Here is a 27919-nt window from a genome sequence, read left to right on the forward strand (position 1 = left end):
TTTTTAAATATCTTCCATTTCCTTCCTCCCCATGTTCACATTTTCCTTTAAATCCTTGGGTATATTTATAATTCCTTTTCAAGTCCTCACCTGCTAATTTCATTATCTCCCTCATTTCTGGATTTGTTTCTATTGCCTGATTTTTGTCCTGATTACATTTCCGTATTCTTATGCATATCTAGTAATTCTTGACATTCTGAATTTTATAGTGCTGCATGTCTATATTTTGTTATTGTCCTTTAAAAAAATGATGAAATTTGTTTTGGCTACCAGTGATTGTAATAGTGGGTGAACTTGTTCTATATGAGGCTGGGGTTCTAGAGTTGCTTTCACTCAAGAGCTAATTTAGCCCTTCTATGAATGCAAACCCTTCTGGAGTCTCTACTGACTTCTCTGGAAATTCAACAAGGTCTCTTCACATTGGCTGGTTGAAATTCAAACTTCTCCCAGCCCTGTGTGAGCCCTCCAAACCAATCAACTCTGCTCTTTGGCAGTTCTTTGCCTAACATTGTGGAGTTTCACTCTATGCATGTGCAACTTGGTATTAGCAATAGAATCAAGAGGATGGTGCTGGAGCCTTTTCTACTGTGATACTTCCTCCTCTCTGGTACTCAACCTTGAAAAATCTTCTCAACCATCTCCTTCTTCACTAGGCAAGACCACTGTGGTCAGCTTCAGTTCCCCCACACTGTTCTGCAATTCAGAAGGTACTTCCAGCAGAAAGTTAGAGTGACAGTAGAGCTGGACTCGTTTGTTCCTTTCTTTCAGGAATCCCAGCCGTTTGCTATGTTCAATATCTAAAAACAGTGGTTTCCTATATTTTGCGCAGTTTTTTTAGTTGCTTACATTAGAAAGGTTTATAGGTTGAATGTGTCCCCCCAGATTCCTACGTTGAAACCTAATTCCCCATGTGATGGTCTGGAAGGTGATTAGGTCATGAGGGCAGAGCCCTCAAGAGTGGGATTAGTGCCCTTATAAAAGAGGCCCAACATAGCCCCTTCATCCCTTCTGCCCATCCCTACAAGATGTCTGCAACCCAGAAGAGGGCCCTTACCCAACCGTGCTGGTACCCTGATCCTGGACTTCCATCACCCAGAACTATGAAAAATAATTTCTGGTGTTTATAAGCCAGCCAGTGTATGGCATTTTGTTACAGCAGCCTGAATGGACTAATTTAGAGGCCAGTCTAGTATCAGTTACTTGGGTACGGCAGCAGTGGGAATCACTATTCCCTCTGCATGCAGCACATTCAATATAGCAATGCATCCTTCCAACCTCTTCTCACAAGGCTAAGCTGCAAGCAGGAGAAGATATCGGCGGCCGACTGAACAGAGGCGGAACCTCCAAGAATCATGCATAGCTCACAGAATCACAGGTGGGCTAGAGAAGCTGCTCAAGACTGTCTTAAAAAGAACCATGCCCAATACAGGCCTCAGGACCTGCTCTGATGAGAAAACCACTGCTGGTATCATTGCCGACAGCACACTCTAGACAATCAGTGTGTACAGCAGTCACTTCTGCACCAGGAACTCAGTTACACCACAACTAACACCACCGCCCATCCTTATGTGCCACTTCCTGTGTTCAGTCCTGAATTGTGTACCCAATGCTAAAGCTGCAGCCTCCAGAGAAAGTGTGCCCTGTATTTAACTCTAGTCATTCTAGATCTTGAATCTGACAAGGAGAGCTAGAATCTGTCATTTTCAGCTTCTACAAGAGATGATCTTTTTTTTTTTTTTCCCACCAAGACTCACAAAGGGGAAGATTCCCCAAATTCAAAATGTGGTTGTGACACTCAGTGACCAAAACAACCACTATGGAAGAACAATCATAAGTGAGTCTTGGTTGGTTTTCTGGCACTCTTAGTACTGAAGCAGGGAATAAAATCATTAATTTCACTTCTGGCGGAGGGATGTGTGATCTAGCCTCCTTTGGAGCTCATGAGAGGGGGTCACCTCTAGATCACATAAGTATTCCTTATCAGCAACCTCCAAGGAAGTGCTCTATGGTTCAGCAATGGTGGTAAAGCCATCAGTTATAGTGATTGGTCTCCTGACCTAGGTGGCGACAGAAGATAGTTAGAAATGAAGACGGGAAAACATTATTAAGGGTGCTCAAGCCAAAATTCTCAGAGGCTGAGGCTTACTTCTGAGTTTTGGAGATGTAATGAAGTGGAAAAAGCCATCTAAATGCAGTCTAGAAACATAACCAGAAATGAAAAGCATGTGAGCCAGATTTATTGGATATATTTATCATTCTGCTCATTAAGGACCATTGACCTTTAAGAAATTCCTGCAGTGTTTAAGCCATTAACATCTTAGGTTAAAAAAAAATGTGTAGTGTATATTACCTCTGAGCCCTAAGAGAAAAGAAAACAGGTGGGAAGTTTAATGATGGGAAGGAAAAGAGGGACTGGTGGGGCATGAGGCTTGATGCTATGAAGGTCGGTCAGGTGGCGTCTGCGAAGCAGGAGAGCCCTGGGGAGTGAAGAGGCTGTAGCCTGAAGATACTGGGCATGTGTGGGGGAAAGAAGCATCACAGACAAGCAGAGTGGACAAGGTAAAAGGATGGTAACCATCTTGCCTCCTTACCAGTAACTCCAAGAAGGAACTTGGGAGTGTGAGAAGAGTACCTACCAACGGGTCAAGAATTAGGGATTCAGAGAAAGCCTGGACTCATGTATTGACAAACCAGTTGACTGGTATTTGGAGCAAATCATAGGTTTGACTTGGATCCTTCTCACCTCCATCTTCCTTTGAAAGTTGCTTTTCCTCAAGTTCTTTATTTCTAGGATAGCCTGGGGGAGGCCTAGGAATTTTGACTGGTGAGCAACAACCCAGATGTAATAGATGTTGCTGGTTGCCTCCCCAGTATACATTCCTCCCCATCCCTGCCACCCACTGTGCAGGAACCATAGAATCTGAGTGGGAGTAAAATCCTGGCCTCAGGGTGGGCCCTGATGGGCCCAATCAGGACAGTCCCAACCCCTTGTCACAGTGGTTTCAGGGATGGGCAGCAAGCAGCCCAGGCCTAAGGCAACAAGCATCTGACACTGGTTCATGGATGATCTCAGCTGATCTGATCAGAGGAAGGCCAAGACTTTTGTGCAAGCTCTCCCTCCTCCTGGGTAGTGTGGTTAGGGGTGGTAATGCCTGGACTTGGTACATTTTGCTTTCAGGAGAGAAGGACATCTATGTAGGAAGTTGACCCAAAGAGAAGGGGGAAATTGAGAGAAGTACAGAAGAAATAGAACCAGAGTTTTGATCAGGCCATGCCTAAAGCTTGAGCTACTACTGCATGTTTCAATTAAAGAAATCTACATACTTCCATTGCTAATGAAGCCAGTTTGGGTTGCATTTCCTATTACTTGCAACCCAAAGAATCCCGTCCACGAAATCAAATGATCTATTGGAATACATTTTTTCATTTCTGGGGTAGATATGAGGGGCCACAAACAAAATGACAGAAAGGAAGCACATTTTAGAAAACTACTGTCTTTCTGGGGTTCTACTCTTGGTGTTATTCAGGCAGTTGGTCATATGGTTAAGCACGAACAGGAGATGGGAAAGTTTTTAAAAGTGAGGAAGCAAACCAAAGAAGTAGGGAGGCTAAAAACAGAGATGATTAAAAAGGAAAAGAGAGAAGGAGTATGTCAATGGGATCATAATGTAGAGGCCCAGGGTTAGCCTAGCCCTTCCCCATGTTGAGTTACGAAGCCCTATGGAGTTTGTCATCAACACATCCCTGCTACTCATGGCCTTCTCTTCATTTTTACTACCATGTCTGGTTCAGAACTTCATGACCTCTCTCTTTCTCACTTTCTCTGCCTTCACTCTCATCCCCTCTAAATCCATTTTCTGCACCACTCCCAGAGTGATCTTCTCAAAAGGCGCCTCAAAACTTGTCGTTTTCCTACTGAAAAAATTTTGATGCCTCCTTCATGGGGAACATGGGAAAGAAACAGCATGAGCTCCAAAGACAGGTCACCTGGAAAGCTAGCTATGCTGCTTAGCAGCTGTGTGACTTTGGGCAAACTTCTGAATTTCTCCACACATCACCTATCTCAACTATAGTGATGATACTATCACAGTCAGGACTCCTTTGGTTACCAGGGCTGGAAAACCAACCCATAGTCACTAGGCAAAAAGGGAGGGGGACTTATTGACCAACTGAAGAAGAGCAGTACAACAGGGTCTCAGGGACAACCAAAAGCAGGAACTCACCAATACCCTGTGTGGTCTCTGCCTTTTTTGCAGGGCTGGGGAAGGGGGTTACCTCTCCATTTTTGTTTCTCTCTGCATTTTTGCTTCATTTCCTGGAATTGGCTATTTTGTGAAGGTCTGAAACATGAAACGTGAATGATCCACAGCCTCCAGGCTCACATCTTCCAGTTTAGTTAGTAAAAGAGGGGAGACTCCTGTTTCAAATCCAGAATTCAGACCTCTCAGGAAGGGTTCTGATCATCCCATCTGGGATCAGGTGCCCCACCAGGACTAATCCATGGGGGCAGGGGCAGGACACATAAGAAGAAGGTAGCTTCCGTTTTAATCAGATGATCACAGAGATTAAATCAGAAAGAACATTTAGCAGAAGCAAAGGGTGCTGTTCTGAATAGACAAGGCTATAAATACTCTATAAATTTTATCTTGCTTGGTGTTTTGGGAGTGAAATAGGATAATCTACATACATGAACATCAAGTACCCAGGACAGTGTCGGGCAAAGCACAGCAGATGCTCTGCAAATCCTCCTTTCCTCCCTCCATCACATCCTCACTCCCAGAGCCACTCTTTCCCTAGCTAGCGCCTTTGTCTTTTGCTAAGTAGAAAAAGATGCCCCTCTGTGGGTAGATGCAGCCCCATGGCACAGGTCTGACAAGCAGAAATCGAATCTGTGATAAGAAAAAATTGCCCCTTCTTTCAAAGAATACAACCTTGGGCCAGGGTCATGGCTTTATGGGTATCACATGGGCCATATTTCTCCCTTTGCCGTTGTGCAGTACACAGATTGCCCAGCCCACGGGGGGCCCTGCAGGCCCCTTGACATGGCTTTCAGGGGCCTTGGACTGGCTGCATTCCATGGTTCCCAATTAAATACGCATTAGTTCCCCAGCACCACTAATCCTGCACTCTGTCTGCCCTACATGGCTCATTATTCCCAAGAGATTGTGCGCTGTTACTTCTTACTGGGGGGGCAAGGGCTGTCTTTCCCAGGCAGTCTTATCTTACTCCTATTAGCCTCTTAAACCCCAGACCAATGACACCCTTCTGCAAATCCTTTCTTCCTCGGCACACCCAGAGCTCGGTACTTACAGCCTTCCTGCTCTTCCAGAAGACTGTTCTTTATCCTCTATCACGCCACTGATCACGTTCTATGGTAATTATCTGTTTGCTTGTCAGTTCCTTTCTGTCTGTCCTGCCAGTGTTTGTGGTTCCCCAGCTCCTGGTCCCCTGCCCAGGAATAAAGCTCTATAAATGCTTGTTAAATGAAATACAGGATGAATCAAGGAAGATGAGGAAGTAGAGGAGAAGGCTGAGTAGAGACTCCACTGTCCTCCCACAGACCTGTGTGCGTTTGGGCATTTGCAGGTGACACAAAAGTAGGAGAGCAAGCCCAGAGCCTATGGTTTGCTTAGAAAGAAAGTTGCTTTCTGTCTTTCAAATCCCTGAAAGTTGAGAATTGCTTTTTACCACTTGAGGCATTATCTCTTTTGCTCATTGGAAAGTTATGTTTCTGTTGAGATCTCTTTGGTCTTTCTGGCTAACCCATCAGTGGGCTAACCTGGACATCCAGGATAACCCCCCTCCTCCCTCCTACTCCACATATAACTGACTGAATCAGCTCAGAGCTTGAAGCGCTCCAGGCAGTCAGTTTTGGCTTTTCTGTGGGCCAAAAGGATGAGGTCACCATCACCAGTGAAGTCACCATGGCATGATTCATCTGACATCAGTTCCCCACTTGGAGTGTTCTGATATTCCCAGAGCTTCTCCCAAAGCATGCAGAATCTGGAGTCCCTTCTGTATTTCAAGGTTCTGGAGCTGATTCTCTAGCTTCCCTGGATCCCTAGTAAATGTTCGCTCCTCTGAAAAGTAGCATACAAACGGGGAGGCCAGAGTCCTGAATGGGGGAAGCCCCCATCCTCCAGTCCCTGGAAAGACCTTGTGATCCCCCATAGAGGCCTTCCCCATATCTCCAGCTACTGCTTCTCTCCTGTTCCAAAGCTTTTACCAGGATCTCTCAGGACACATTCTGAAGGGTCCTAGAGTTCTCAAGGGTGAGCCCTAATCTCACCCTTGTGGATGAATTCACCTTTATAGATAAGAAAGCTGAGGCCGGGAGAAGAGAGGTGGCATGCTCAAGTTCACACTGCTAACTAGTGTCTTCTGGCTGAGTGCACTCCAGAAGCTCCTTAACCTCTCCTGACAGGCCCTCCTTCAAGAATTCGAGTCCCAACAAATGCTGCCTGAAGAAGTGCTCATGTAGGCAAAGGGGGCAAGTCCTCCTTTCTTCCTCTCTAGAAGGAAGTGGCAGAGACTGGCCTTGAACCAAGATCTGACTTCAGGCACTGAACTGCCTTCCTTAACCTGTCATTCAGTACCCTCCCGATTCATTGCCCAATCTAAAGCAGCCAACAGTGTAAATACCCAGGCTCAGATGCAAATGGACGTGTCTGCTGAGACATTCAGTGGGACTGTACAAGGAACTTCCAAGAATCCAGGAAGTCTTCCAGGACAATAGAAATCAAATTTGGGGGTTGAGAGCTGAGGCCTGGAAAGTGTGGCATGAAGACATAACTGAGCATTTTCCAAAGTCTGTTCCAAGTCTTTGAATGCCGGGATTGCTGGAAGCCTTTGAAATAACCATTTCACATCTCTGGGTCTTATTTTGCTTACTTACAACCTCAGGGATATCTCAGGGAGATGGTCCGGTTGACCTCTGTGGTGCCTCTCAACACAGCATCTTCTGCTCCTGTGAATCGATGAAAGGAAGCAATTTATCTCCTGTCAGCAAGGGGAGGGAAGGTGTGGTGTCAACATGGAGAGTGCGTCGTAGATATCTTACGCCCCTCCCTCGCGCCCCCTTCCCCAGTGCCTAACCTTAGAAGCAGCACTGTTGGCCAGTGATTGGGACCTGGCCAGACGGGTGTTTCCAAGCTTTGCCCAGGCAGGAGGGCAGGGGTTGTCGCCTGGATTTCAGGCCAGTCACTCCTCAGAGATCACAACCTAACACCTTCGAGGGACACTGGGACTGCAAGGGGGCCTCAGGGAATGTCGCCTCTAGGGGGAGCATAGGTACACCTGCCGCATCCAGAAGAGACAGTCTCCCTTTTCTGGCTGGTTGGGGGGTGCGGCAGTAGTTCATGAAGCTGTAACTAACTCCCTTAGTCACCAGTTTCACAGTAAATGAGTCAAGCTCTGCTGTGAACGGTATGGGTTGGTGGTGGTGGGAGGGGAGACCAAGCAATAAGCCAGGAGCCCCTACTTTCCAGCTCAGGGACCCATCACCACTCCTCCCCCATCACCCGGCGCGCCTCAAAAAAAATTTTTTTTGAACTCTCTGGGCCTTTCTTCCTTCCCTATCTCTAGTTATATTGCGCACTTAGAGGCCGATAGGATGGATCCTGCCTTCCGGGTGGAGTTTAAATATATATGTATAATTTTGCATGACTATTGCGTCATCGCTGGAGTCGTCGTGGTTCCCCAAGAGGCCTCCACGTCTTCTCCCATCATCGGGGCCTTTGGACGTTTCTGGGTGCTGCGGGTACTTTCGCGAGGAGCCCTTGGCTCCTGCCGAGCGCTCGGCTCTCGGCCCCCTCCCCCAGACTCACCTACCTCCCCCTCCCTCTTCCTCGACTCCTCCTCTTCGCCCCCTTCCCGCAGCCCTAGCCGGGAGTCAAGCTAGGGTGAGCAGGCAGGGCCGAGCGGCGGCCGCGGGCGGGGCGCGGGGCGCGGGAGCCGGCGCACGAACGGAGGCGCGGGGCGGGCAGCCCGCATTCGGGGGAGGTGCCTCGGCCCGCCCTCCTCCGGGGCCGAGCCGGGAGGGGGCCCGGGCCCGCGCGGGGCGGAGAGAGCCGTCTGGCCCCTCCCCTCCGCCGCCCTCCCCAAAGTTGCCGTCTCCCCCGGGGCCGGCCAGTCTTATGATCCAGCGGATCCTCCTGGGGAGGCCCGGCTGGGGAGAGGGCGCGGGCGCCGAGCGGCGGGGGCAGCGGGCAGGCGAGGCGACCGGGGCCCGGGCGGGGATCCGGGCAGCGACAGAGGCGGCGGCAGCTCCCCGCGCCCGCCGCCCCCTCCCCTCGGGCGGGGGGAGCCGCTGCATGGGGCCGGGGGGGCGGCCCTGCTGCGCGGAGCGGCGGCGGCGTCGGACCCCCCAGGCGGGCTGGGGCTGAGCCCGGGGCCGGGGCGGGGGCTCCGGGGGGACCATGCCCGGAGGCCGGCCGGCCGCAGCATGGCTCACGGGCCCGGCGCGCTGATGCTCAAGTGCGTGGTGGTCGGCGACGGGGCGGTGGGCAAGACGTGCCTACTCATGAGCTATGCCAACGACGCCTTCCCGGAGGAGTACGTGCCCACCGTCTTCGACCACTACGCAGGTAAGCCTCGGAAGTGCTGACTAAGGGGCTGCTCCCCGGGCCGGGAACTTTGGAGGAACTTTGGCTGAGCCCCCTCGCCGCCTTCCCTACGCGCGCTCCCCACCCCTCCCCCGCCGCGCCCTCCGCCGGGCGCCCGGCCCCACCCCCAGGCTTCGGCTCTGGCAGCCCCTTCGCCAGCCCCACCGACCCCTCTTACCAGCCCCTACCCGGCTGCCGGGTCCCGCGCCCCGCTCTTCCCAACCCCCTCGGCGCCCGGGGCCGACCTCCTTGACCTTCTTACAGCCACCTTCCCTACTCCCCCAAGCCCCGGGGGGTAAGACGTGGCTACGGGATTTGGGAAAAGGGAATGGGCAGCTGGGGGCCACGTCGCACCCAGGCCTCACGCCACTTCACAGTGAGCCAGGCACAAGGGAGAAGGGGTGGCATCTCCTGGGGAGCGCCCGCCTGCCTCCAGCTGGGTTGGGAGAGGAGGGTCCTGGTGGGGACTGAAATTACCTCAGAGCCTGGATAATTGTGAGCTTCTTTTCCCGCCCCCACTTCTGCCCTTGCAGTCAGCGTCACCGTAGGGGGCAAGCAGTACCTCCTGGGACTCTATGACACAGCCGGACAGGTGAGTGTCTTGGCCCCTGACCGACACCCCCCCCCCTTCCTTTCCCCAATTTAGGGTGACTGCGAAGGGCCTTTGAAAACTGAGGTGTCTAGGAGGGTGGGTGTGTCTGCGAGGGGCCCCTCTGGATCAAGTAGTTATTTTTTCAAGTCAGTAAATTAGGGAAAGGGAGGAAAAAACCTCAGCAACAAACCCAGACCAGCCCACCGCATGTGAACCCCTGGGCTGAAAGTTTTTGCCTGTATGTGCTTTTGGTCTGGTGCCTGGTGTGTGGGTCCCAACTCCTGTTGCAAAGTGGCAGCGGCCAATCCTGAAGCGCCCTTATTTTTAGTTGCAGATGACCAGGTCTCCCCTCACAGCCTTTGTCTGGTCTCTCATTGGTGAGTGGTCTGCCTGCCCGAGGAGCCTGATTGGTGGGAAATGGCATCATCTAATATGATGGGAAGGCATTTGGTCCTGGTTATGTTTATTACAACATCATTGCACTCTGGGACTTGAGTCCCTGAAAACGTAATTTGTGGTGTTACCAGAGGACCACAGGGAAAAGAGAAAAGAAACAACAACCATCCAGCCACTCCCTGGGGCAGGGAGGGGAAGGAAGGGTTAGGAGTTCAGTGTGAATCTTGGAGGAAGAGCTTTTGTTGTTGTTGTCCCCTAGGAAGGCCAGGTGACTTTGTCTGGGTTTTCTTTGGTAGAGATTATTGTTCAGAAAGAAAATGCACCCTCGTCCTTTCGGTCTCTGACCGTTATTTGCAAATTACAGGTGGCTTCTAAAGGATGAAGATCTCCTCTCTGTCTCTGTCACAGTTGCACCCTCTTCCCAGACCCACTTTTGCGGTGGGCCTAAGATGATGTGTGTGATGAAGTTTTGCAGAATCCAGCCCTGTGATTAGACCTGAAAATTCGGGCAGAAGTTTCCATGTGTCATCCAGACTTGAGTCCTTGAGGACACGGGAGCAGCTCAGGGCCTTAGAGAGTGTCTTCAGGGGATGTCCAGTAGTTCAGTTTCCTTATCTATAAAATGAGGCTGAAAAAATTCAGACCATTCCCCTGTGCACATATTATATGCTAGATGCTTAGCACTGAGCCTGGCACACACTAGGTAGGTCACTAAAGAGGAGGTTTCTTTGTAGCTCTTCTAGATTTGGGTTTCAGAATTGTAGAACCAAGTTAGAGTCTGAAATATATCTTGTTGTGGGGGTGCCTTGATGTGGCCTCTGGTTTCTGTACCGTGAATTAGAGGAGTTGGAGGGTAGAGAAACTGTCAGCCGTGCGAGGTGCCTGAGGATGCCCCCTTTCACCAAACTGACCCAGGTCAGTACATCCAGTTCCTAGCTTTCCTTTTCATTGCCTGCCTTGTAGTTGTTCCTCCTTCTGTCATTACCAGAAAGTATGGAGGGCAAGAGGCAGAACTCATTCAATCAAATAAAACCAACTTTTAAGCAGTACAGTTGATAAACACCAGGTTGAAATTACTGGTTGAAAGAAGAGAGGTTTTTTAAGAGTTGTCTCTAATTTTAACTTCTCTTGCTACTGCCTCTTCCCTTTTCTTGTCACCATGACCATTTTTTGACCATGGGCCCTATTCAACAGGATGTGTGTATGTCAGAGCTGTTCTGTGCATCCTCACATCTGACTAATATTTACTGAGTTCCTTATCCATATCAGGCCTGGGGTAGCCACATGCAAATATCATTTTCTTCACTAAACAACCCCGTGAGATAGGTGATACTCCATCTTTGCAGATGATGAAACTGACACTCACAGAAGCTAGGTTGCTGATCTAAAGTCACACAGCTATTGAGGGTTGTTGCTGGGATTAGGACATGGGTCTGAATCTGCCCTCAGTTTGAGGTGGTTATATACACAGGAAGTCATAGGAGGTGCTGAGATGCTACCTCGGTTGATTGGGTTGTTTGTAGACATGGTACGTGGAATCCTCACAGCCATTCTCTGAGTGGCAGTTACCTGCCACCCCTAGAAAGGAGAGAACACAGGTCCAAAGAGTCAGCTACTGTTTCCAGTGGAGAGTGTAAGCTATATACCAAGTAGGATCAACCTACCAGTAAGGTTCAAATATTACTGTTTTTAACCCAATGCTTAAGACACCTACTCTGTTGGCTAAGAGATGTGTTAGGTCCCCTTGGTGTTTCTCCAGTGTCTTAAGATTTCTACTTTTGGATCAAAGTTAGTGATAATACATCTTTCAGCATTTAAGTTTTATTACTAACAGGCAATCTTAGCAACATTATCACCAATGAGATTAAATGAGTACCCACTTTGTACCTAGCACTGTGTTAAATACCTGGGGGAGACAAAAGAATAAATTTAAGGTAGGGATCTGCCATAGCTGATGATGGCATAGGTGGAAGTGGCTGAATTAGATGCCTTCTCGTGTGTTATATAGGAGATTCCTGTGTTGTACTTGGTCATTAAGACCTCATGCTTCTATTAAATGGTAGCAGATTAATCTTACAGTAATAATAATGATAAAGAAACACATACACATGCATTTCCGTATCAGAGAGAAAATTTTAAGCCTGCTGGGCAGCAGAGGAAGGCCTGGGCTTTGAAACCAAACAAGCTTGGGCCCGGATCTCCACTTTGCTGTACCAGTCATAGACTCTAGCTAAGCTAGTCACCTTTGTGGTCAGGTAAAAATGTGGATAATTAGAATTTATACTGTGATGTTGTAGGTTGGCTCAAAGTGTTTAATGTATGTAAAAGGAGCTGATACCATTCTTCATTCACAGTAGATGTGTAAGAAATATTATGAGAAATTATTGTGCTCCATTGTGGGCAGTTTTGTGGGGGAAGGTGTCACAGGTGGAAGAGGACAGTGCATTATACCTGAAGTTGATAAAAATTCCAGTAAGATGCCAGATCCTAGAACCTTTTCAGCGGAGGTGTGGAGCCAGGTTTGTACTTCTTAATTCCTATGGTCCCCATCAGTGGACCCATGGACACAGTCGAGTGTTTCCTGCTCTAAATGCTCTGTTTTGTCAGATGGTTTCCTTTCTTGACCAGAACGTGAATCCCCAGTGATGTACGAGAAACTCCTAGAAAAATAAAAGAGTTCAGTGTACCATTTGAGAACCATGTAGGGTATGCAGCTTTCAGCTGCTTCTACCTTGGGAGGTAAAATGGGGTGAGGGGGAAGCTCACAGCACTGGAGGGTGGTTGCTTTCTCTTTAAAACGTTCACTTGGTGCTCACAGCAACAGCACTACCTCCCCCAGATTGGAACGTCTAGCCTGTGCTCTTTTCTTGGGTCCCCTCTTGGACTCCAGTCAAGTTCAAAGCCATAGATAACAATGGCCAAACTCAGAGATAAAAGAACATATTGGGGAACTTCAAGAGATGACTGTAGTAGATGACATTTTGCCTTCCAGAGCAGGCTACTTCCCCCTTAACCTCTGCTGCTATTGGCAGAGACACAAGGGGAAGATATATGAATGTGAGTGTGCTGGGCAGTGTTAGTCCCCATCACGTGCTCTGCCTGGGGCACGTCCGTCAACACCCGCAACACACTAGCATTAGGCCAAAGGGAAGCCCCCTCTCTGGCCAAGCCCCTGGGTGGCCCAGGAGCATCCCCTACATTTTGCTGCCAAGCATTTCAGAGTGGAAATTGAGGGTGCTGCCTTCCTCCTCCGCAGGCCTGGTGGAGGGTCTGGCTTCCGCCCAGGGCCTCTCTGGCCTTTTGGCGCTTCTCCTTTTTGGCTCAGCTTTCAGGGCTCCAGGGTAGGCTCTGCAGCGGTCATCTGCTCAAGAGAGGGGCGGAAGAGGTGAGATTTCCCCTCCATCCTCTGCACTGCATGGAGCTCTGGGGAAGTGGGAAGAGCTCTGGCTCTGGCGGATGAGCCAAGGGGAGCTGGCTGGCAAACTGCTCTCAAGCTACGGGCTCCAGGCTGCTCTGTTCATCCTTGGCAGGAAGGCAGAACTTGATACCCTGAAAAGGGAAGGACTGATGCCCAGTTTATCCCAGGTCCCGTAATGCCCGCACTCAGGAGGGTGTGTGTCGGGGGTGAGTTTGGGTTCCCTAGAGTTCCAGATTTAGCCACTGCCTGTGTGTGGAAGTCCATATGTGTGCTTTTGGGTGTGCTGTTGCTATATCTGTTAACTTAAACACACACAAGTTCAAGGATGCGTACAGGAAAGCTAAAAATATCCTTAACTCAGGTGTCCCCTGGGGCTGGTTCAGTGACAAGTGAGGTCTGTTCTATTACTTGACACAGCCCAGCAGCTGGGACTGCCTCGCGAGCCCTTTGGGTGCCCAGGCAAGCACTTCTCCTCCCGAAGGGAATCTCCCCGGGGGGCAGTCTGGGAACGCCCGGGCTTCTGGAATGCCCCGCCTTCAGTGTTTCCTTGGGCAGCACCCAAGGGCCCAGGATAACAGAAAGGGGGAGGGGAAAGCCCAGGGTTTGGCCACTCACAGATGCCTCCCACCTTCAGGCAGACTCCTCACAAAACCCTCCAAAGTAGACTTTTTTCCAGATAAGGAAATTGACAGTCAGTGGGCTTATGGAAACCAGACCTAGATGTGATGAGGCAAAAAGGTTTTCCTTACTTTGGAAGGGCCTGCAGGGAACATCAGTAGGGCTTAGGAAGTGCCTGCTCACATGACCCAGGCTCCAGGTCCCTACTGCCCCATCCCTGAGAGGCCCAGGGAACAGAGTTTGGGAGGAGCCGCAGGGTTCCTTCCAGACGTCAGCCGTAACAGGTGAAATGCTGGCACTGAGCATCCTGGTTTCCCTTAGTAACCTACTGTAGATTTGTCATGTGTGCATTTTGCTAACCTTTTTAGAAGCTATTTATATCTCCAGCCTGCACCACGTCATACGGAATACTGGCTTCCTCCTCTGCGTGGGGAATGTGGCCGTCCTTTGTTGTCTCCAAAGCCTTTGTGGTGACCGAGTGCCTTGTGTGCCCACTCTCAGCACTCTGATGTGGGTTTGGGATGTGGCCCTCTGATCCATCTGGCTTCTCCACTTCTGTCATGATTCTTCTGAGGTTTGGTGACATTTAAACTCTGGGAACTAAAATATCCCAGCAGGTGTAGCAGGAACCATGTCACAGGTGTGTTCGGATACCATCCTCTCAGCTTGAGGGCAGGGTGGGGGGCATATGTTGTCACCTCTATGTGTGGCGGGATGTGGAAAAGGTGGGAAGCATCGCTTTAAAGCTCATGGGTCAGAGGCCTTAGGGAGAGCTGGGTGTTTGTGGTTTTGTTGTGGAATTTGGGGTTTCGGGAGATGAGTCTTAATAATGGTATTAAAGCAAAACAAAACATAGCAGCTCTCCATGGGGCTATCGGTTTCTAGCAATGACACATGTGTTGGTAGCAGCTGCTACTACAGAGAGGCTTCAGATACAGAATGGCTATACTGCCAGGAGGAGTAGAAAGAAGCCGTTACAAAGAGACAAAGACCAAGACCACACATGTTTTTAAAATTTGTGCGCCTCAGCTGAATTTCCTTTCACTCAGAGGGCTTGGTTTTGCCCTAATTTGGCATGCTTGGGTCAAGGAGCAGCTTTCCTTGCCCTCAGCAGTTTGCTGTTCCTCTTTTAGTTTCTGGCAGGCAGCTGCTTTGCACGAGGAAGCGAGGGGAGACCCAGCCAGGGAGGCTGCTCGGGGCGGCAGGATGGCCACGCAGGTCGTCAGAGCCCTTTGGCTCCCTGAGCACCGTTCTCCAGATCACTGCCTGCTGGCCTGGCCCTGTTGTCTCTGAGCACAGAGAGCGGTGTCTTTTTTCTCCAGCACATTTCCAGCACGTAGCCCAGTGCCTGGTGCATGGTAGGCCTACAATGAATATTTCTTAAATTGAGTTGATTCCCATTTGGCTGTCAGCACATTTCTGCTAAAAGGTTAACCAAAGACTCAGGTTATAGCTGTTAAATAATAGCTTCTGGCACAAACCCTTTCTCGGAAAAAAGCTTTGTTAATTTAGTAGAAGTCTCCAAGTTTCAAAGGAGTAACAGGCATGGGGGTACGTAGCAGGCCACTGGTTTTATCCCCACCCGGAACCTTTTTTAGTGGTCACCAGTGGGCCATCCCCCAGTACTCTCTCAGGCGCAGACCTCTGTGTCTTTCTTGAGACCTCTCACTCTCAGATCCCTTGAGGAGGAGGCAGCTTGGCAGCAAAAGTGTCGGTTTTGGATTCTCCAGACCAACTTTGAATCCCAGCTCCTTCTCTCTGCTGTTAAGCCCATCAGCCAACCGGCTTCTTCCCTCCCTGTGAACTGGGGAGATAACAGCCACCTGGCAGGGTTGCTGTGAGCGTTAAAGATGATGTGTGCTGTCGTCCTCTGTGGCCTGGCACCTGGTTGGTGGTATGGCCCAGGCCGTCTTTGGGGGCTCCACACCAGTTCAGTTCAGCTGGTGCTGATTCAGTGTCTGCTCTGTGTTCCCATCTTCTGTGGGGGAAGCATGTGGGTATCAGATGGCAGAAAAGTCCACCTATGCAGCGGGGAATGCTCCTCCTGTGAAACTGAGTCCCGTTGAGAGGAGGTGGTAGGGACAAGCTTTGGGAAGATTTCGGCTTGCAGGGAGAGATGGGAGGTGGTACAGTAGACTAGTTACCAGTGTGGGCTCCCACACTGGACTGACTGCTGGGGTCCACTTCCCAGCAAGGAGCTTGACCTCTCAAAACCTCTGTTTCCTTATCTGTAAAATGGGGATTATAAAATCAAGTCAGAGCTTCCCAGTTCCCAGATAAGGAATTTTCTTGACCTCCAGGCAGCTGGTTGGGGCCTGGGATGGACAGCCCTGGGCTCAGGTTGTCCCTTTCAGCTTGAGCAGTCTAACCTCAGTCATTTACCCTGTGGCCCTTCTACCCCTTCCACTGTGCTCTTCTCTCTGAACCATGAAGTGAAAGCTTGGGATGCATTGGACTAAATGAAGTCACGCAGGCAGAGGGTCATGGAGAGCAGATATTCTGGGTGGAGAGGAACAGCATGGGGCTTGCACGTATGGACTGTCCCAAATGTGTCTCTTTGGGGTACCTTGGATCGCTGCTTTCAGTGTCAGCATGTGGAGTGAGGATGATAACTACATTACGGAGTTTTTCACCCAGAAACTGACAGCTTAGTAATTAGAGAGATACTAATCTGGTGCTGTGTTGCTTGTTGATTTTAATAGAAAGAACAGACTGTGGGGGAAGGGGCCTTTATTATGGTTGCTGTTTCTTTTCAAGTGACTGATGGGGGCGGTAGAGCAGCCGCCCCCTCCTGATCCCCAAGCTTGCCAGCCCTGCCCAGACTCAGGGTAGAATCTGGGGTTTCATCATGACACTCTCGTCACTGAGTGGCATTATTGCAGGGTGCCAATCGTGTTGCATTTGGTGTTGCTGTGAGGCCTCTCACCTGCCCCGTGAGTAAAGGAAGCAGGTGGTGGTTGCATCACTTCGACTTGTGAGACCACACGGCTGGTAAAAGGCAACACCAAGACTGAAGGCCACACCACCCATCCCCAAGGCCTGGGTTCTTTATGTTAAATTACTCATGTGAATCAGCTTGACGGTGTTGTGTCTCCTTTACCTCACATATCTTCTGTTGTTGCCTATTTCATGTAAAAAGTGCATTCTGGGCACATCACTCTTCTAGACAGAAGAGTTGGTGGAATGGTGTCTCTAAATGGGACACTAGGGGCTGCTGCTGAAATGGCTCCTAAAAAATAACCTGCCACCCCACCCCTACCCTGGGAAGTTAAGGGTGTTTTGTCCACTTGTTCATTCACCTCCACTCTTGCTGAAAAAGAGGGCTCCCCTGGGTGGCACAGGTGGCTGCCCTGCCGGCGAGGCTGCGGAAGGGGCTTGGTGCTCATGCAGGTGTCGCCTCTTCCCGGGAAGGAGGACCCAGATGTGCCCGGTGGATGTTTGCTGACTGTTCTCAGGAGGCAGAGGCAGGACTCCCTCTCTACCCCCTCGAGTTTCTCACCCCTGTTCCTGCTGCCAGCCTTGACTTGACATGAGCTTGTTGTGCTGGGGGGCTGCTGGGCAGGGCTGCTGCAGCTTGCAAATGATTGGTATCTTTTCCATCCCATAGAGGCTGCTCCAGGCTTTTCTTTTCTCTCTTGACGAGTTTTCTTGTTTAAGTAAAAACTGCCATTTTCAACCTGTTTATCCCTCTTCCATTGGATGCCCTGGATATGTACCCAAAGACTTCCTCTGCCACCAGCTCCTAGTGTTGTCTGCTTTCCTGAGCATCCCGTTGACACCACCTCTGCACGGGCGTCTGCCCTGGCTGTCAGGACTAGATGAAAACATTCATTCAGTCAGTCAGCAAACATTCCCCAAGCACCAGATCTGGGCTGGGACCTATGCCAGGGACAGAGCTTACAAGTCAGGTCGGGCACAGGCCCTGCCCCCAGGGAACTCACAATTGGGTGAAGTGAGGAGGGGAGCGGGTGCCTGTTCATGGGGAGCTCAGAGGAGACTGGATTCTGTCCTTCCCAGGAGATGAACTGTTCCTAAGAGCTAAGCTGCCTAAGTTTCTCTGGGTCGATTTTAGGTGGAAAAAGTGCTCAGATTGGATTCTCACGTGTACTAGATGCTCAGCAAGGGTTTGAATTACTGCACTGGTTCTCAGATGTAGTCCTCGAACCAACACGCATCTCCTGGGAACTTGTTAGAAATCCTAACTCTTAGGCTTCACCCTAGACCTCCTGAAGCAGAAGCCCTACAGGTGCTTCTGATACTGGCTTAAATGTCAGAGCCACCAAGTTAATGAGTAATTGTGAACTTAATGTATCTCCTCTTAGCAAGCCACCTTCCCTCCTCCCCTCCCCCAACACACGTGTATACACACACACACTCCCCCCCCCCCACACTTATATATACATGCTCTACTCATACACTGTCTCCAGAGTGCAACTTATTCATCTGTTAACTCCCGCCCAATCAAACATGCCTCCACATACCCTTATCTCTAATTCTTTACACACAGTTGGAACACATCATAGTTGCTGGAATGATTTGAATCATTCAGCCACTGGTGCTGCCTTCTTGGCTTGCCTGGTGGACATGGGGCCAAGGCACTACCAGGAGAAAATGGAAGCAGAACTTCTTAATCTGCCCTTGGCTCCACAGGTATGCCCAGGGCTGTGCACACAGTAGGTTCCATGGGTATTTATTCCTTGATGAGGCCTAAGTGCCAAGCCATACTCTCCCCCATAAATTAAGCAGCCAGACAGATTTGAGATGCAGGCTGCTCTGTTCCCCATAGCTGAGGTTAACACTCTGAAAGGTGACAGGCCTACCCCTGAAGACGATGCTGGTTTGGTTTGTGCTAAATTAATTCCAAAGCAACAGATGGGCAGTGACATCCTTTTGCATTCAAACTCCCCAGGCAGGTCACTGGGACTGTTGGAGGAAGGGCTGTTACTCAGACACCCTCTGGGCAGTGATTACTTCTCTGGCTGACCACAGCTTTCCTTGTACGCGTCCTGTCCTCCATTCTCCTGCCCTCCCCCTCACTCTTAAAGTCCTCCTTCCTTCCTTCCTTCTTTCTTTCTTTCTCTCTCTTCTTTTTTTTTCAAAACTTATGCTAGAGGAGAAAAACCATCCTCTTTCAAATGGCCTAATGGTTGGGATTATAAATGAGTTGGCTCAAAGCACACCCCCTCTAAGAGCTGCCACTGAGGGAGAACATTTCATTCTTGTTGTCCAGACCAATTAAGATTCTGTTTACCCCAGCTTAATTTTCAAAGGGCTGTCCTTCCCAGCGAGCTGGTTCAGGGCTCACAATAAAGGTGTTTCTCGTGGCGTCCTGGGCTCTGGAGGGACAGGGAAGGGGCTGGATGGGAGAGGGGTCCCTGCTTTCTTCAGACAGGGGCTTTGTCCAGCAGGAGGGCACTTCTGGTCTTCATTCAGCCTGCAGAAAGTGAGAAGGTCCTTCTGAGGCTGAGGCATCCCATGAACGCCTCCTCTGTGACTCCAGCCCTCTTAAGGTTGAACCCCTTCTTTGAATTTCAACGGAGAAAATTGTCTAGAGGCTACAGGCTAGCATTTTGTTTTATTCATGGGTAAATCTTTACTCAGCCCCCAGATTGTAAGCTCCCCGAGAGGGGACTGCATGTGGCACATAGCACGTAACACAACTCACACAACATGTGTGCTGAATTTAGGGGAATCTGGCAGAAAGATGATCCTGGAAAGAAACTTTCCCATGACTTTATAACACTGCCATATTGGCTTTCTTATCAGCTCATTTTAAAGGGAGTTCTGATCCATCTGGACATTATTGAAGATCTTTAAGGTTATAGGTAGTCGCTGTAATATATTGCCCATCTGAGCACAGTAGAACTCATGTCTTCACTCATGGAGCCCATTAGCAGGAAGGCTGCCAGGTCTACTTGGATAAAATATTGGCCAGGATGTGTGTGGTTCTCCAGCAAGCCTGGATCTATAGGATTCCTTCAGTGTGTTTTATGTCAGGTGTCCCTCTGGAGTGTCCTCTGACCCTCTGTTAAAAGTAGGGGGTGAGAACAAACTATGGTTATCAGGGGACAAAGGGGATGGGAAAGGATAAATTAGGAGTTTGAAATTTGCACTTCTTGAGGAGCGATGGAAATGTTAGGTATCTCGATTTTGGAGGTGGTTTCATAGGTGTTTACATCTATCAAAATTAATCAAGTTGTACATCTGAAATATGTGTAGTTTACAGAAATTATACCACAATAAAGTTGTTTAGGAAAAAAAAGAAAAGCAGGGGCTGAGAGGGAGCAGTGAATGGGCTGACTTGCTCATTGTGAGTGGATGCTGCCTGCTGCCTGCTGCCTGCTGCCCTGGGGGGACCATGACCTCCTGCTGCTGGACCTAACAGGGCAGCGATGGAAGCACTGGAGTCTAGGTAAGTTAGTGTTACAAACACAGCAATTCTTCAGAAATCCCTGGTGGGCCAGACTGCTTGATATATTTACTCCTCTTTCCTTTTTAATAATTGATCTGTAATTCATATTCAGTGGATTTTATACATTCACAACGTTGTGCAATCATCACCACTATTTAATTCCAGAAGATTCTCATCATCCCCAAAAGAAACCCAGCATCCATTAACAGTCACTCTCCATTCTCCCCTCCCCCCAGCTCTTAGCAACCACTAATCTACTTTCTGTCTCTGGATTTGACTATTCTGGACATTTCATATGCATGGAATCATACAACATATGGTCTTTGGGTCTGGTTTCTTTCATTCAGCATCATGTTTTCAAGGTTCATCCATGTTGTAGATGATACCACTACTTCATTTCTTTTTGTGGCTGAATAATCCTTGTCTGTCCTTTTTCTTCCTTTTTGTCAGTCGTCCTTTCATGGACATCCTGCCTGAGGCCCTGGGAACCATTGTCTGGGTTGCGAGGCAGAAAGTGAAGTTCTGCTGGTCACGCACTTCTAGTGCTGTCTTTGCCACGACCTCTGGTAGGGGTGGGTTCTGGTCTCTCTGCCCTTTCAGTGTTCTAGTTCTCTCTCTGCCTCTCTTCATAGCACCCCCCCATTCACACCCTTGTATCTTTTATTCATCATATATATGAGTGTTAAATCCAAGTGAGGTGAGGAACATAAAGATCCATCATTTAGGGTTCTTCCTCTGTAGGAGCTTAGTGTCCATTGGCAAGAGATGTATACAGTTGACCAAAATGCAAGCAGGAAATGGGACATGCAAAGAACAGGTAAAGTGTGAGGAGTGTCATAAAGGTGCCAGGCTGCTTGCCTGGAGCTTCCCAGAGAGCCAGGGCCTCAGTGGGGCCATCATGACTCAGGAACTTGATTTTAGGGAGGCACTCATGCAGCATCAGATTCACAGGTCTGATTTGTGTTAACTTGTGAGAGATCCAGATATAAGTAAGGTTGTGGAAGGATTAATTTACCATGTGATCTCGGTGGAAAAATGGACACAAGCCATAAACCAGGAGCTCACAAAGAAGAAAAACTAATAGCCAGTGAACACACAATATGCAAAGATATGCGAATAAAACCTTTTTTTCACTTATCAAATTGGACAACATTGGAAAAATTGATATTCAAGAGTCAGGGAAGTGAATGCTTCATGTGCCGATCAGTAAAAACTGACATGATCCATTTGGAGATTAATTTGGCAAAGACACTTAAATTTTCGATGATCCATTCCTATGAATTTATGCCAAGGAAACATTCATTCAGTGTACACAAAGATTTTTCTAAAATGACATTCTTCCCAGAGACGTTTATAATAGTGATAAGTTGTAAACATGTTAATGCATAGTAAAAAGAGATTTGTTAAATGATTGTATGTATTAGAATAATCATAGTCATTAAAAACTGCTTTCAACAAATATTTAAAGATGTATGAAAAGGCTGATGGTGTGTTAAGTGTGAAAAAACAGGAATCAAAACTATATATGGCATGATTACAACTTTGAAAAATATGCATATGTATAATGTGTAAGGAAAAATTAGAACAAAATTGTCAAAATGTTAAAGTGGTTGGCTCTAGTAGTGATACTGAATACTTTTAGAAATTTACTTCTTTATACTTTATTCTGTTTTACTCCAATTTTTTAAAAAAGTCACTTTATTTTTTATTAAAATTATATATGCAGATGATTTAAAGAGTCAACAGTTCTATAAGAGCCTGTTAAGGAGAAACCAAAGATCCCTTTCCACTTCCCTACAGAAAAGTCTTTTCCCGCTCTCAATTTTTAGCTGTTTATTTCGGTAAAAAAAAAAAAGTCCTCTTTTGACTTTGCATCATGAATGATGAAGCTCTAGTTCTCTTTCGGACATACCTTCCACTTCCCATCCACCCATTCCCAGTAGCTATATTGTAATTTCTGTTTAATTACTGGTTCATGGTTTTATTTTTATCGCTGTTAGCACAGTTGACCCATGTAGTGTACTATAATTACTTTTACCCCTTTGTGTGACTATTGGTTTTGCTGGAGTTACTAAGTATCTTGTTTCTTCCCTTGCTTAGTCTTCACTGCATGTCTGTTTTATCCCAAACTCGCCTTTCCATGCATTCCAACATAATCAGGTATGCTGCCAGTTTCTTCTTGGAGATGTCCCTTATGAGCATGCTGACCTGCTCCGGGCTGGGCTAATTGCCTCTAGCCTGCTGCACAGCTGTCATCCTGGGATTTTCCTTCATCATTCTGGGGATTCCCTCTGGCTCTATCTCTTGTATTAGATCCCTATTTTTATTTTTCATGTCTTCGTGGTTTATTTGCTCATTTTGGTGGAGCATGTATCTTATTAGTTTCTTGAGAAAAGGCATTGTAGGGAGAACTTTGGATACCTTGTATGTTTGGATTTCCTTCATACCTGATTGACAGTTTGAAAATAGATTGGAAATCATTTTTCCTTCAGAATTTTGAAGGCATTGCTCCATTGCCATCTAGCTTCAATTTATGCTGTTAAAAAGTCTGATGCCAGTGTGACCCTGGAAATGTTGTCAGGAACCTGGTCTTCCTCCCTGGAATTGCACACTCATGGTCTTCGGGGTAGAATCTAGCTGGCTATTGTAGGCTCTTTCACTCTGGAAACTCGGGTCCTTCAGTTCTGAGAACTTCTCTTGGCTCATTTCTTTGATTGCTTCACTTCCAGTTAATCTCTTCTGTTACACTAGAACTCTCAGTATTTGGCTGTTGGAGCTCTTGAGGTGGTTCTCTGATTGTCTTACATTTGCCCTTTCTGTGTCTTTTTGCTTTATTTTGGGGAAAGCTCTTCAATTTTATCATCCATCCCCCTTCTATTATTTTTTTCTTTAAATGTGATTCTGTTTTTAATTTTCAAGAATCTTTTCCTGTTCTTGGATGTTCTTTTTTTTTTTTTTCCCTTTAGCATCTTCTAAGTTTGGTTTGGCTTGCTTTTGGTTTGAATATCTTCTGTAATTTCTCTGAGGATATTAATGATAGGTTTTTGAAGTTTTTTGTCTCCCTGTAGAGGCTCATTTTGATCTTTGTCTTTTGTGGCAGTTCCTCAGGTATCTGCTCCTGTTTGTGAGAGTGGCCCTGGGGAACGTGGGAAGCTCTGTGTATCCATGGGTCTGGATGACTCTGGCCTTGACTGATGGTCTCGGTTTCTTAGCCTCAGCACCATTGATATTTTGGGCTGGATAATTTGTTGTGGGTGCTGTCCTACGTGTTGTAGGATGCCTAGCAGCACCCTTATTGTCTTCCCATTAGATTCCAGTAGCACCCTACCCCAGTTGTGATGATCAAAAATGTCCCCAGACATTTCCAGATGTTACCTTGGGGCAACATCACCCCTTGTTCCCCTTACTCCAGTTTGAGAACCGCTGCTATAGGGTGATCTGTCTGGACCTTTTCCTTGGAGAACCAGTAATGTCACATTTTGGTCCTTCCACTTGGGCTGGTCATATTCCCCAGAAGAGAATCTCCCACTCTTCTGTCTGAGTGGTTGCTGCTGGGCTGCCTGGTGGTTCTGGGGTTGGGGGGATGAGTGGAGGAAGCAGGGTAGGGGGTCTCAGTTTTCAGTTGTACCCTGGCCTGTGTGTTCAGCGTGTTAAACTGAGCCTGGTGTCCTCCTACCCAGGGAACTCTCTGCTCTACCCTTTCCAAGCAATAAATATCCTCTGCCTTTCGTCAGGGTTGGGCAGAGTGTTTATCATGCTAGAGAACAGGGTCTGGGGCTTAACTGCTTCATAAGCCACTGTCGATCTGCCCCCCTGTTTGTGGCTCCACCTTCAAGCCACTTTCAGAACGCACCGCTCCAGTTCCCACACCTGTAGGGGGTTCTGTTGTGCAGAACGAGGTGCTTCTTAACTTTCCCCTCACTGCTGGCCCAGAATTTGGCGCCCAGGGTTTGCTAAATCAGTTCCTACTTGTTCTTTTGCCTTCCAGCTTCTAAAATTGTATGGCTCTTGTCTCCTTTCCTGTTTGCTTTGTCCTGTGGCTTTGTGCCCCCCGCCCCTTTTTTTTAATTGCTATACATGTCAGAGGATTCTGAAGAGATCAGAGATAAATGCATGTGTTCAATTGGCTGGGATTTAACTGAATTCTTCTCTAGTTTTGTTTTTTTTTTTAATAATTAGGAAACATAAATATGAAGAGCAGAGTTCTAGTGATAGATATCTTTTCAGTGCCTGTTATCCCGTGTACCTTTCCTTAGCAGCAGAGATATGTGGAAAAATGAATTCATAAGAAGCTTTCTTGGGATTCAGGCTTTGGAGCAAAAGGTCTTAGAGGAGATTTGAATTTCTTCTGGATCCTGGAACCACGTGATGAGCTATCCCTTCCACAAGAGAGCTCGGCTTTCTAGTGTCCAGGATCTGTGTGTGCACCATGTCCAGCAGCTTACCATTGGGCAAATCTGGATGGACAGGAATATTCTAACTCTGCAGTGTCTCCTTTGCCAGACTCTGTGTAGAGTCTGCGTAGTCAGTGACCTTTCAGTTAACATTTTTTCAGGCAAGCCAAAACATCCTTTATTAGGTTACAACATCCTTTGGTTACGTTTTAGTCACCTTGATTAGATTTGGGTGTTTTCAAGCATCTCGGTCATCTCTTAGTAATGACCCATATTGCAGATGACTAATAATGATTATGGTTTAATTTTCATTAACTTCTCAACCTGTAGCCTTATGTCACGTTATTAGGGTGTCCTACGATAGTTCCCCTCTGTTAACTACACCTATAGGTATTAATGACATTGGGAGGCAGGAAGGGGCACTTCCAGCTCTGGAGATTGTGGAGGGGGTGGTGGGACAGTTTTTCTAGGTGAGAAAGTGGCTTGAGTGTTGTATGGATTTGGGGTGGGGAGAGGCACAGGTAGGACAGCGTATTCTGTGCAGCCTTTTCCAGTCCTCAGGGGTGGACATCCTCCCTCCTGTGAATTTCTGCAGCATTTAGCACGTGTGTCTCTTGTCACTAATCTTGTGCCTACAGTGGAGGCTTTCTTTGGACCTGTTTATCCCATTTAATCATAACAACAACCTTCTGAGGTAGATGATATTATCTACCCCTCCCCCTGCCTTTGCTTTAGTGGCTCAGAAAACAGAGACACTGAAATGACTTGTATGGGCCACAGGTATGGCCCACGAGAGGCAACGCCAGACCTTAGACGAGGCCCTCTGGCTCCAGATCTGTAATTCATTATTCTAGTTAGTGACTTCCCTCTGCTGCCAGCCCTTACTGGGTTGCTTCACTAAGCTAGTGGCTCTCTGAAGGGAGATGTATGCTGTCTGATTTTCCAGGAAGCACACAACCCAGACTCTGTAAAGGAGCTGACGTGATGGACTGCAGGCTGGGCAGGACTCAGCTTAGTGGGTTACACAGGGCAGGGCTAAGAGCAGGAACCCCGCCGGTTCCTGTGTAGTTTGATGAGACTGTAGGGTCCACACCTCTAGGGTTGTTAACCACCACCCCCCGCCCCCCAACTGCTCCAGCCACAGTCTCACCAGCACTTCACCCACTGCCCAGGGCTCAGCTGCTGCCCTCTACCCCAGATGCGGGGATGACAGCTCCTGTCCCAACGTGGCCTCCAAGGGTTTTATGAGGATCACAAAAGAGAATGGACATTCAAAACACTGAAACGACTGGTGTTTTTCTTGTAAAGTGTTTTTGTTTCCTTGTCTGCCTGTAGTGTTTCTTCTCTTTGGTTTTGTTCCACTGGCTTGGTTCACTTTGGTCAATGTCACGTCTTCCTAGCCAGGTTCTCTCTAGTAGGCCATCCAGCTCCTGGATTGGCTAAGCTTCTGGGAGCACAAGGATGCTGGTGCAAACGTGGGTCCAATGAACATTTTACAGGCAGCCACTGAAAAGCGCCTGCATGTGTGCAGCAGCCGGCGAGGGCTAGGTGGCCACATCAAAGTCCATGTGCATCCTGACTCTTTTTCGCTTCTCGGGTCTCGTTAACCATTGTTATAAAAATATATATTGGAGGTATATTGGTTTAGCTATTTTCAGTTATTTTAATAAAATCTCTGACTTCAGTTCTTGCCTGCCATGTAAAATATATGCACTTAGTGAAGCAGCCAAACGTCTCAGCATGTTTTTCACAAAGTCGATTTTACCCTCCACCCTTATTTTCCACCGATTTATCCCTCTGTGCCGAGTCTGCCGAAACTGAATGGAGAAGGAGCACTGCTGGGCGTGGTGATAAGCGCGCAGCCACCACACCTGCTATGTGCCTGTCATACCTTAGCTCAGTTCATCTTCCAACAGTTTAGTCCATTTTATAGATGAAGGGAACAGAAACTTGTCTGAGGCTACATAGCCAGTAAGCCTGTGATTCAAAGAGGTAACAGATCTGTGTCCAAAACCTATGATCTACTGCTTGCTTAAAACAGAGGGGCCAGGAGGGTCCTAAACTAGATGTTAGGAGAACTGCCTTTCTGCCTGACTCTCCTATGACTTTGGACAAGTGATGAGTTTCTCTGAGCCTGTTTCCTCATCAGCAGGAGCTGCTCTATCTCATGGGCTAAGGTGAAGATTCAGTGGGATGGTTGGGCTGATGTGAAAGCAGGAGCAAGAGGCTCTGTGCTGCGAAGTGAAATAAGGCTAGGGTCACGTGACGTGGGGACTCAATAATAAGCCTGGAAGAGAGCTCTGTGGAGCCTGCTGTAGTACAAGAATGCCGGAGCCAAGCCGGAGCCGGAGGGGAGGAGATGAAGAGGGTGATGCAGAACAGGCAGAGTGAGGGGTATGAAACGCGCACGGAGGAGGGTATGCTGTGCTCCACAACACGGAAGCGTGTCACAGTGATTACTGTAGGTCCTGAGGAGTTGATGGCTTGGGTATTTCTGCCAAGGACTCCCTGAAGGGGAAGGGTATTTCTGCCATGTGCAGCACCTCGCTGAATTTCAAAGAAATCTCTGTGTGTGCATACGCATGTGTGTGGGTACCCACAGGTCCTAGCTCTGCACCCTTGTGGACCTCTGTGTATTTTCCTTGAATTAAGGTGAAATTCACACAGCATAAAATTAATCATTTTAAAAATGTACAGTTTGGTGGCATTTAGTACATTCTCGATGTTGCACACCCTCCATCTCTCTTGAGTTCCAGAAGACTTCCATCCCCCCAGCAGAAATGGTGTGTACTTTTTAAAAGGTCTCTCTTGTGAAAGCATATTTGAGAACTGAGTTAGATCATCCCTATTTCGCCTACCTGCCCAAAGCCTTCCTCCCTCGTCTGCTGGTACCATGTGTTTGCCCAAGGCGTGTGGTGCGAGTACTCAGATTCCAAATGGGCTTGTTAGTCATGGTCTCACTCCTCCGTGCAGCGTGGCTGCCTTATACGAGCACGAAGAAAAACAGCGTTTCAGGCTTTATCAGAGGGTCTTTGTTACCCGGTCTTGTCTTGCTTCTTGACTGCTTGTTCTTAGTATATTTTAAGTCCGTGTGTAACGGTGGCTGCCAATGAGAGACTTCAGTCGTTGTAAGCCTCTTCCTTGGCATTAAAGGCAAAGGAGGTAGGTGTTAGTCTATAGTCAAGGAAAATGGTATTTCCTCTGGATGTGGCCCATCCTTAACTCCCAGTTCTGTGGGTGCCCTCGCCCCATGGGAAGCCCAGGTGACCTGCCTCCATAGCGCCCAGGGTCCTCTGTAGCTCAGGTGTTGAAGGGGTTTGAGGGCTGCTCCTCTGGACATATCAGGCCTGGTACTTCTGCATGCCTCCCTCTAAATAGTTAATTCTGGGTAGCATCTACTCCCTTGTGATACAGGGACCACAGCTCTGGCCAGGGGAGAGGAGGTCCTTGAACAGTCTCTGTGAGTTGCAAAGAGGGCCAGTGAGT

The 27919-nt window shown here is 48.2% G+C and overlaps 2 protein-coding genes across 25 annotated transcripts in view; one reads left to right on the plus strand and one right to left on the minus strand.

Moving 5' to 3' along the window:
- ATP6V1E2 (ATPase H+ transporting V1 subunit E2) overlaps nt 1-9103 on the minus strand; it is a 125283-nt gene extending 116180 nt beyond the window's left edge. For 2 of the 22 annotated variants that reach the window (XR_004326308.1, XR_004326309.1), the window contains exons 1-2: nt 7096-7800; nt 6896-6967 (exon numbers count right to left, since the gene is read on the minus strand). The gene's annotated coding sequence lies outside the window, so the exon portion shown is untranslated. Of the gene's footprint in view, nt 1-6891; nt 6968-7095; nt 7801-7826; nt 8038-9080 lie in introns of those variants that run through there. The other 20 variants (XR_004326305.1, XR_004326304.1, XM_032497461.1 and 17 more) reach the window with 16 other exon arrangements.
- The window catches only part of RHOQ (ras homolog family member Q), a 35504-nt gene continuing 15621 nt past the window's right edge, over nt 8037-27919 (plus strand). The window contains exons 1-4 of one of the 3 annotated variants that reach the window (XM_032497468.1): nt 8037-8585; nt 9137-9195; nt 9524-9572; nt 16510-19742. In XM_032497468.1, coding sequence (XP_032353359.1) covers nt 8444-8585; nt 9137-9195; nt 9524-9572; nt 16510-16568 — 309 coding nt within the window. In that variant the 5' untranslated portion in view covers nt 8037-8443 and the 3' untranslated portion in view covers nt 16569-19742. Of the gene's footprint in view, nt 8586-9136; nt 9196-9523; nt 9573-9955; nt 9982-16509; nt 19743-27919 lie in introns of those variants that run through there. The other 2 variants (XM_032497469.1, XM_032497467.1) reach the window with 2 other exon arrangements.

This window comes from Camelus ferus, chromosome 15 (genome assembly GCF_009834535.1).
Source record: "Camelus ferus isolate YT-003-E chromosome 15, BCGSAC_Cfer_1.0, whole genome shotgun sequence".
Taxonomy (NCBI): domain Eukaryota; kingdom Metazoa; phylum Chordata; class Mammalia; order Artiodactyla; family Camelidae; genus Camelus; species Camelus ferus.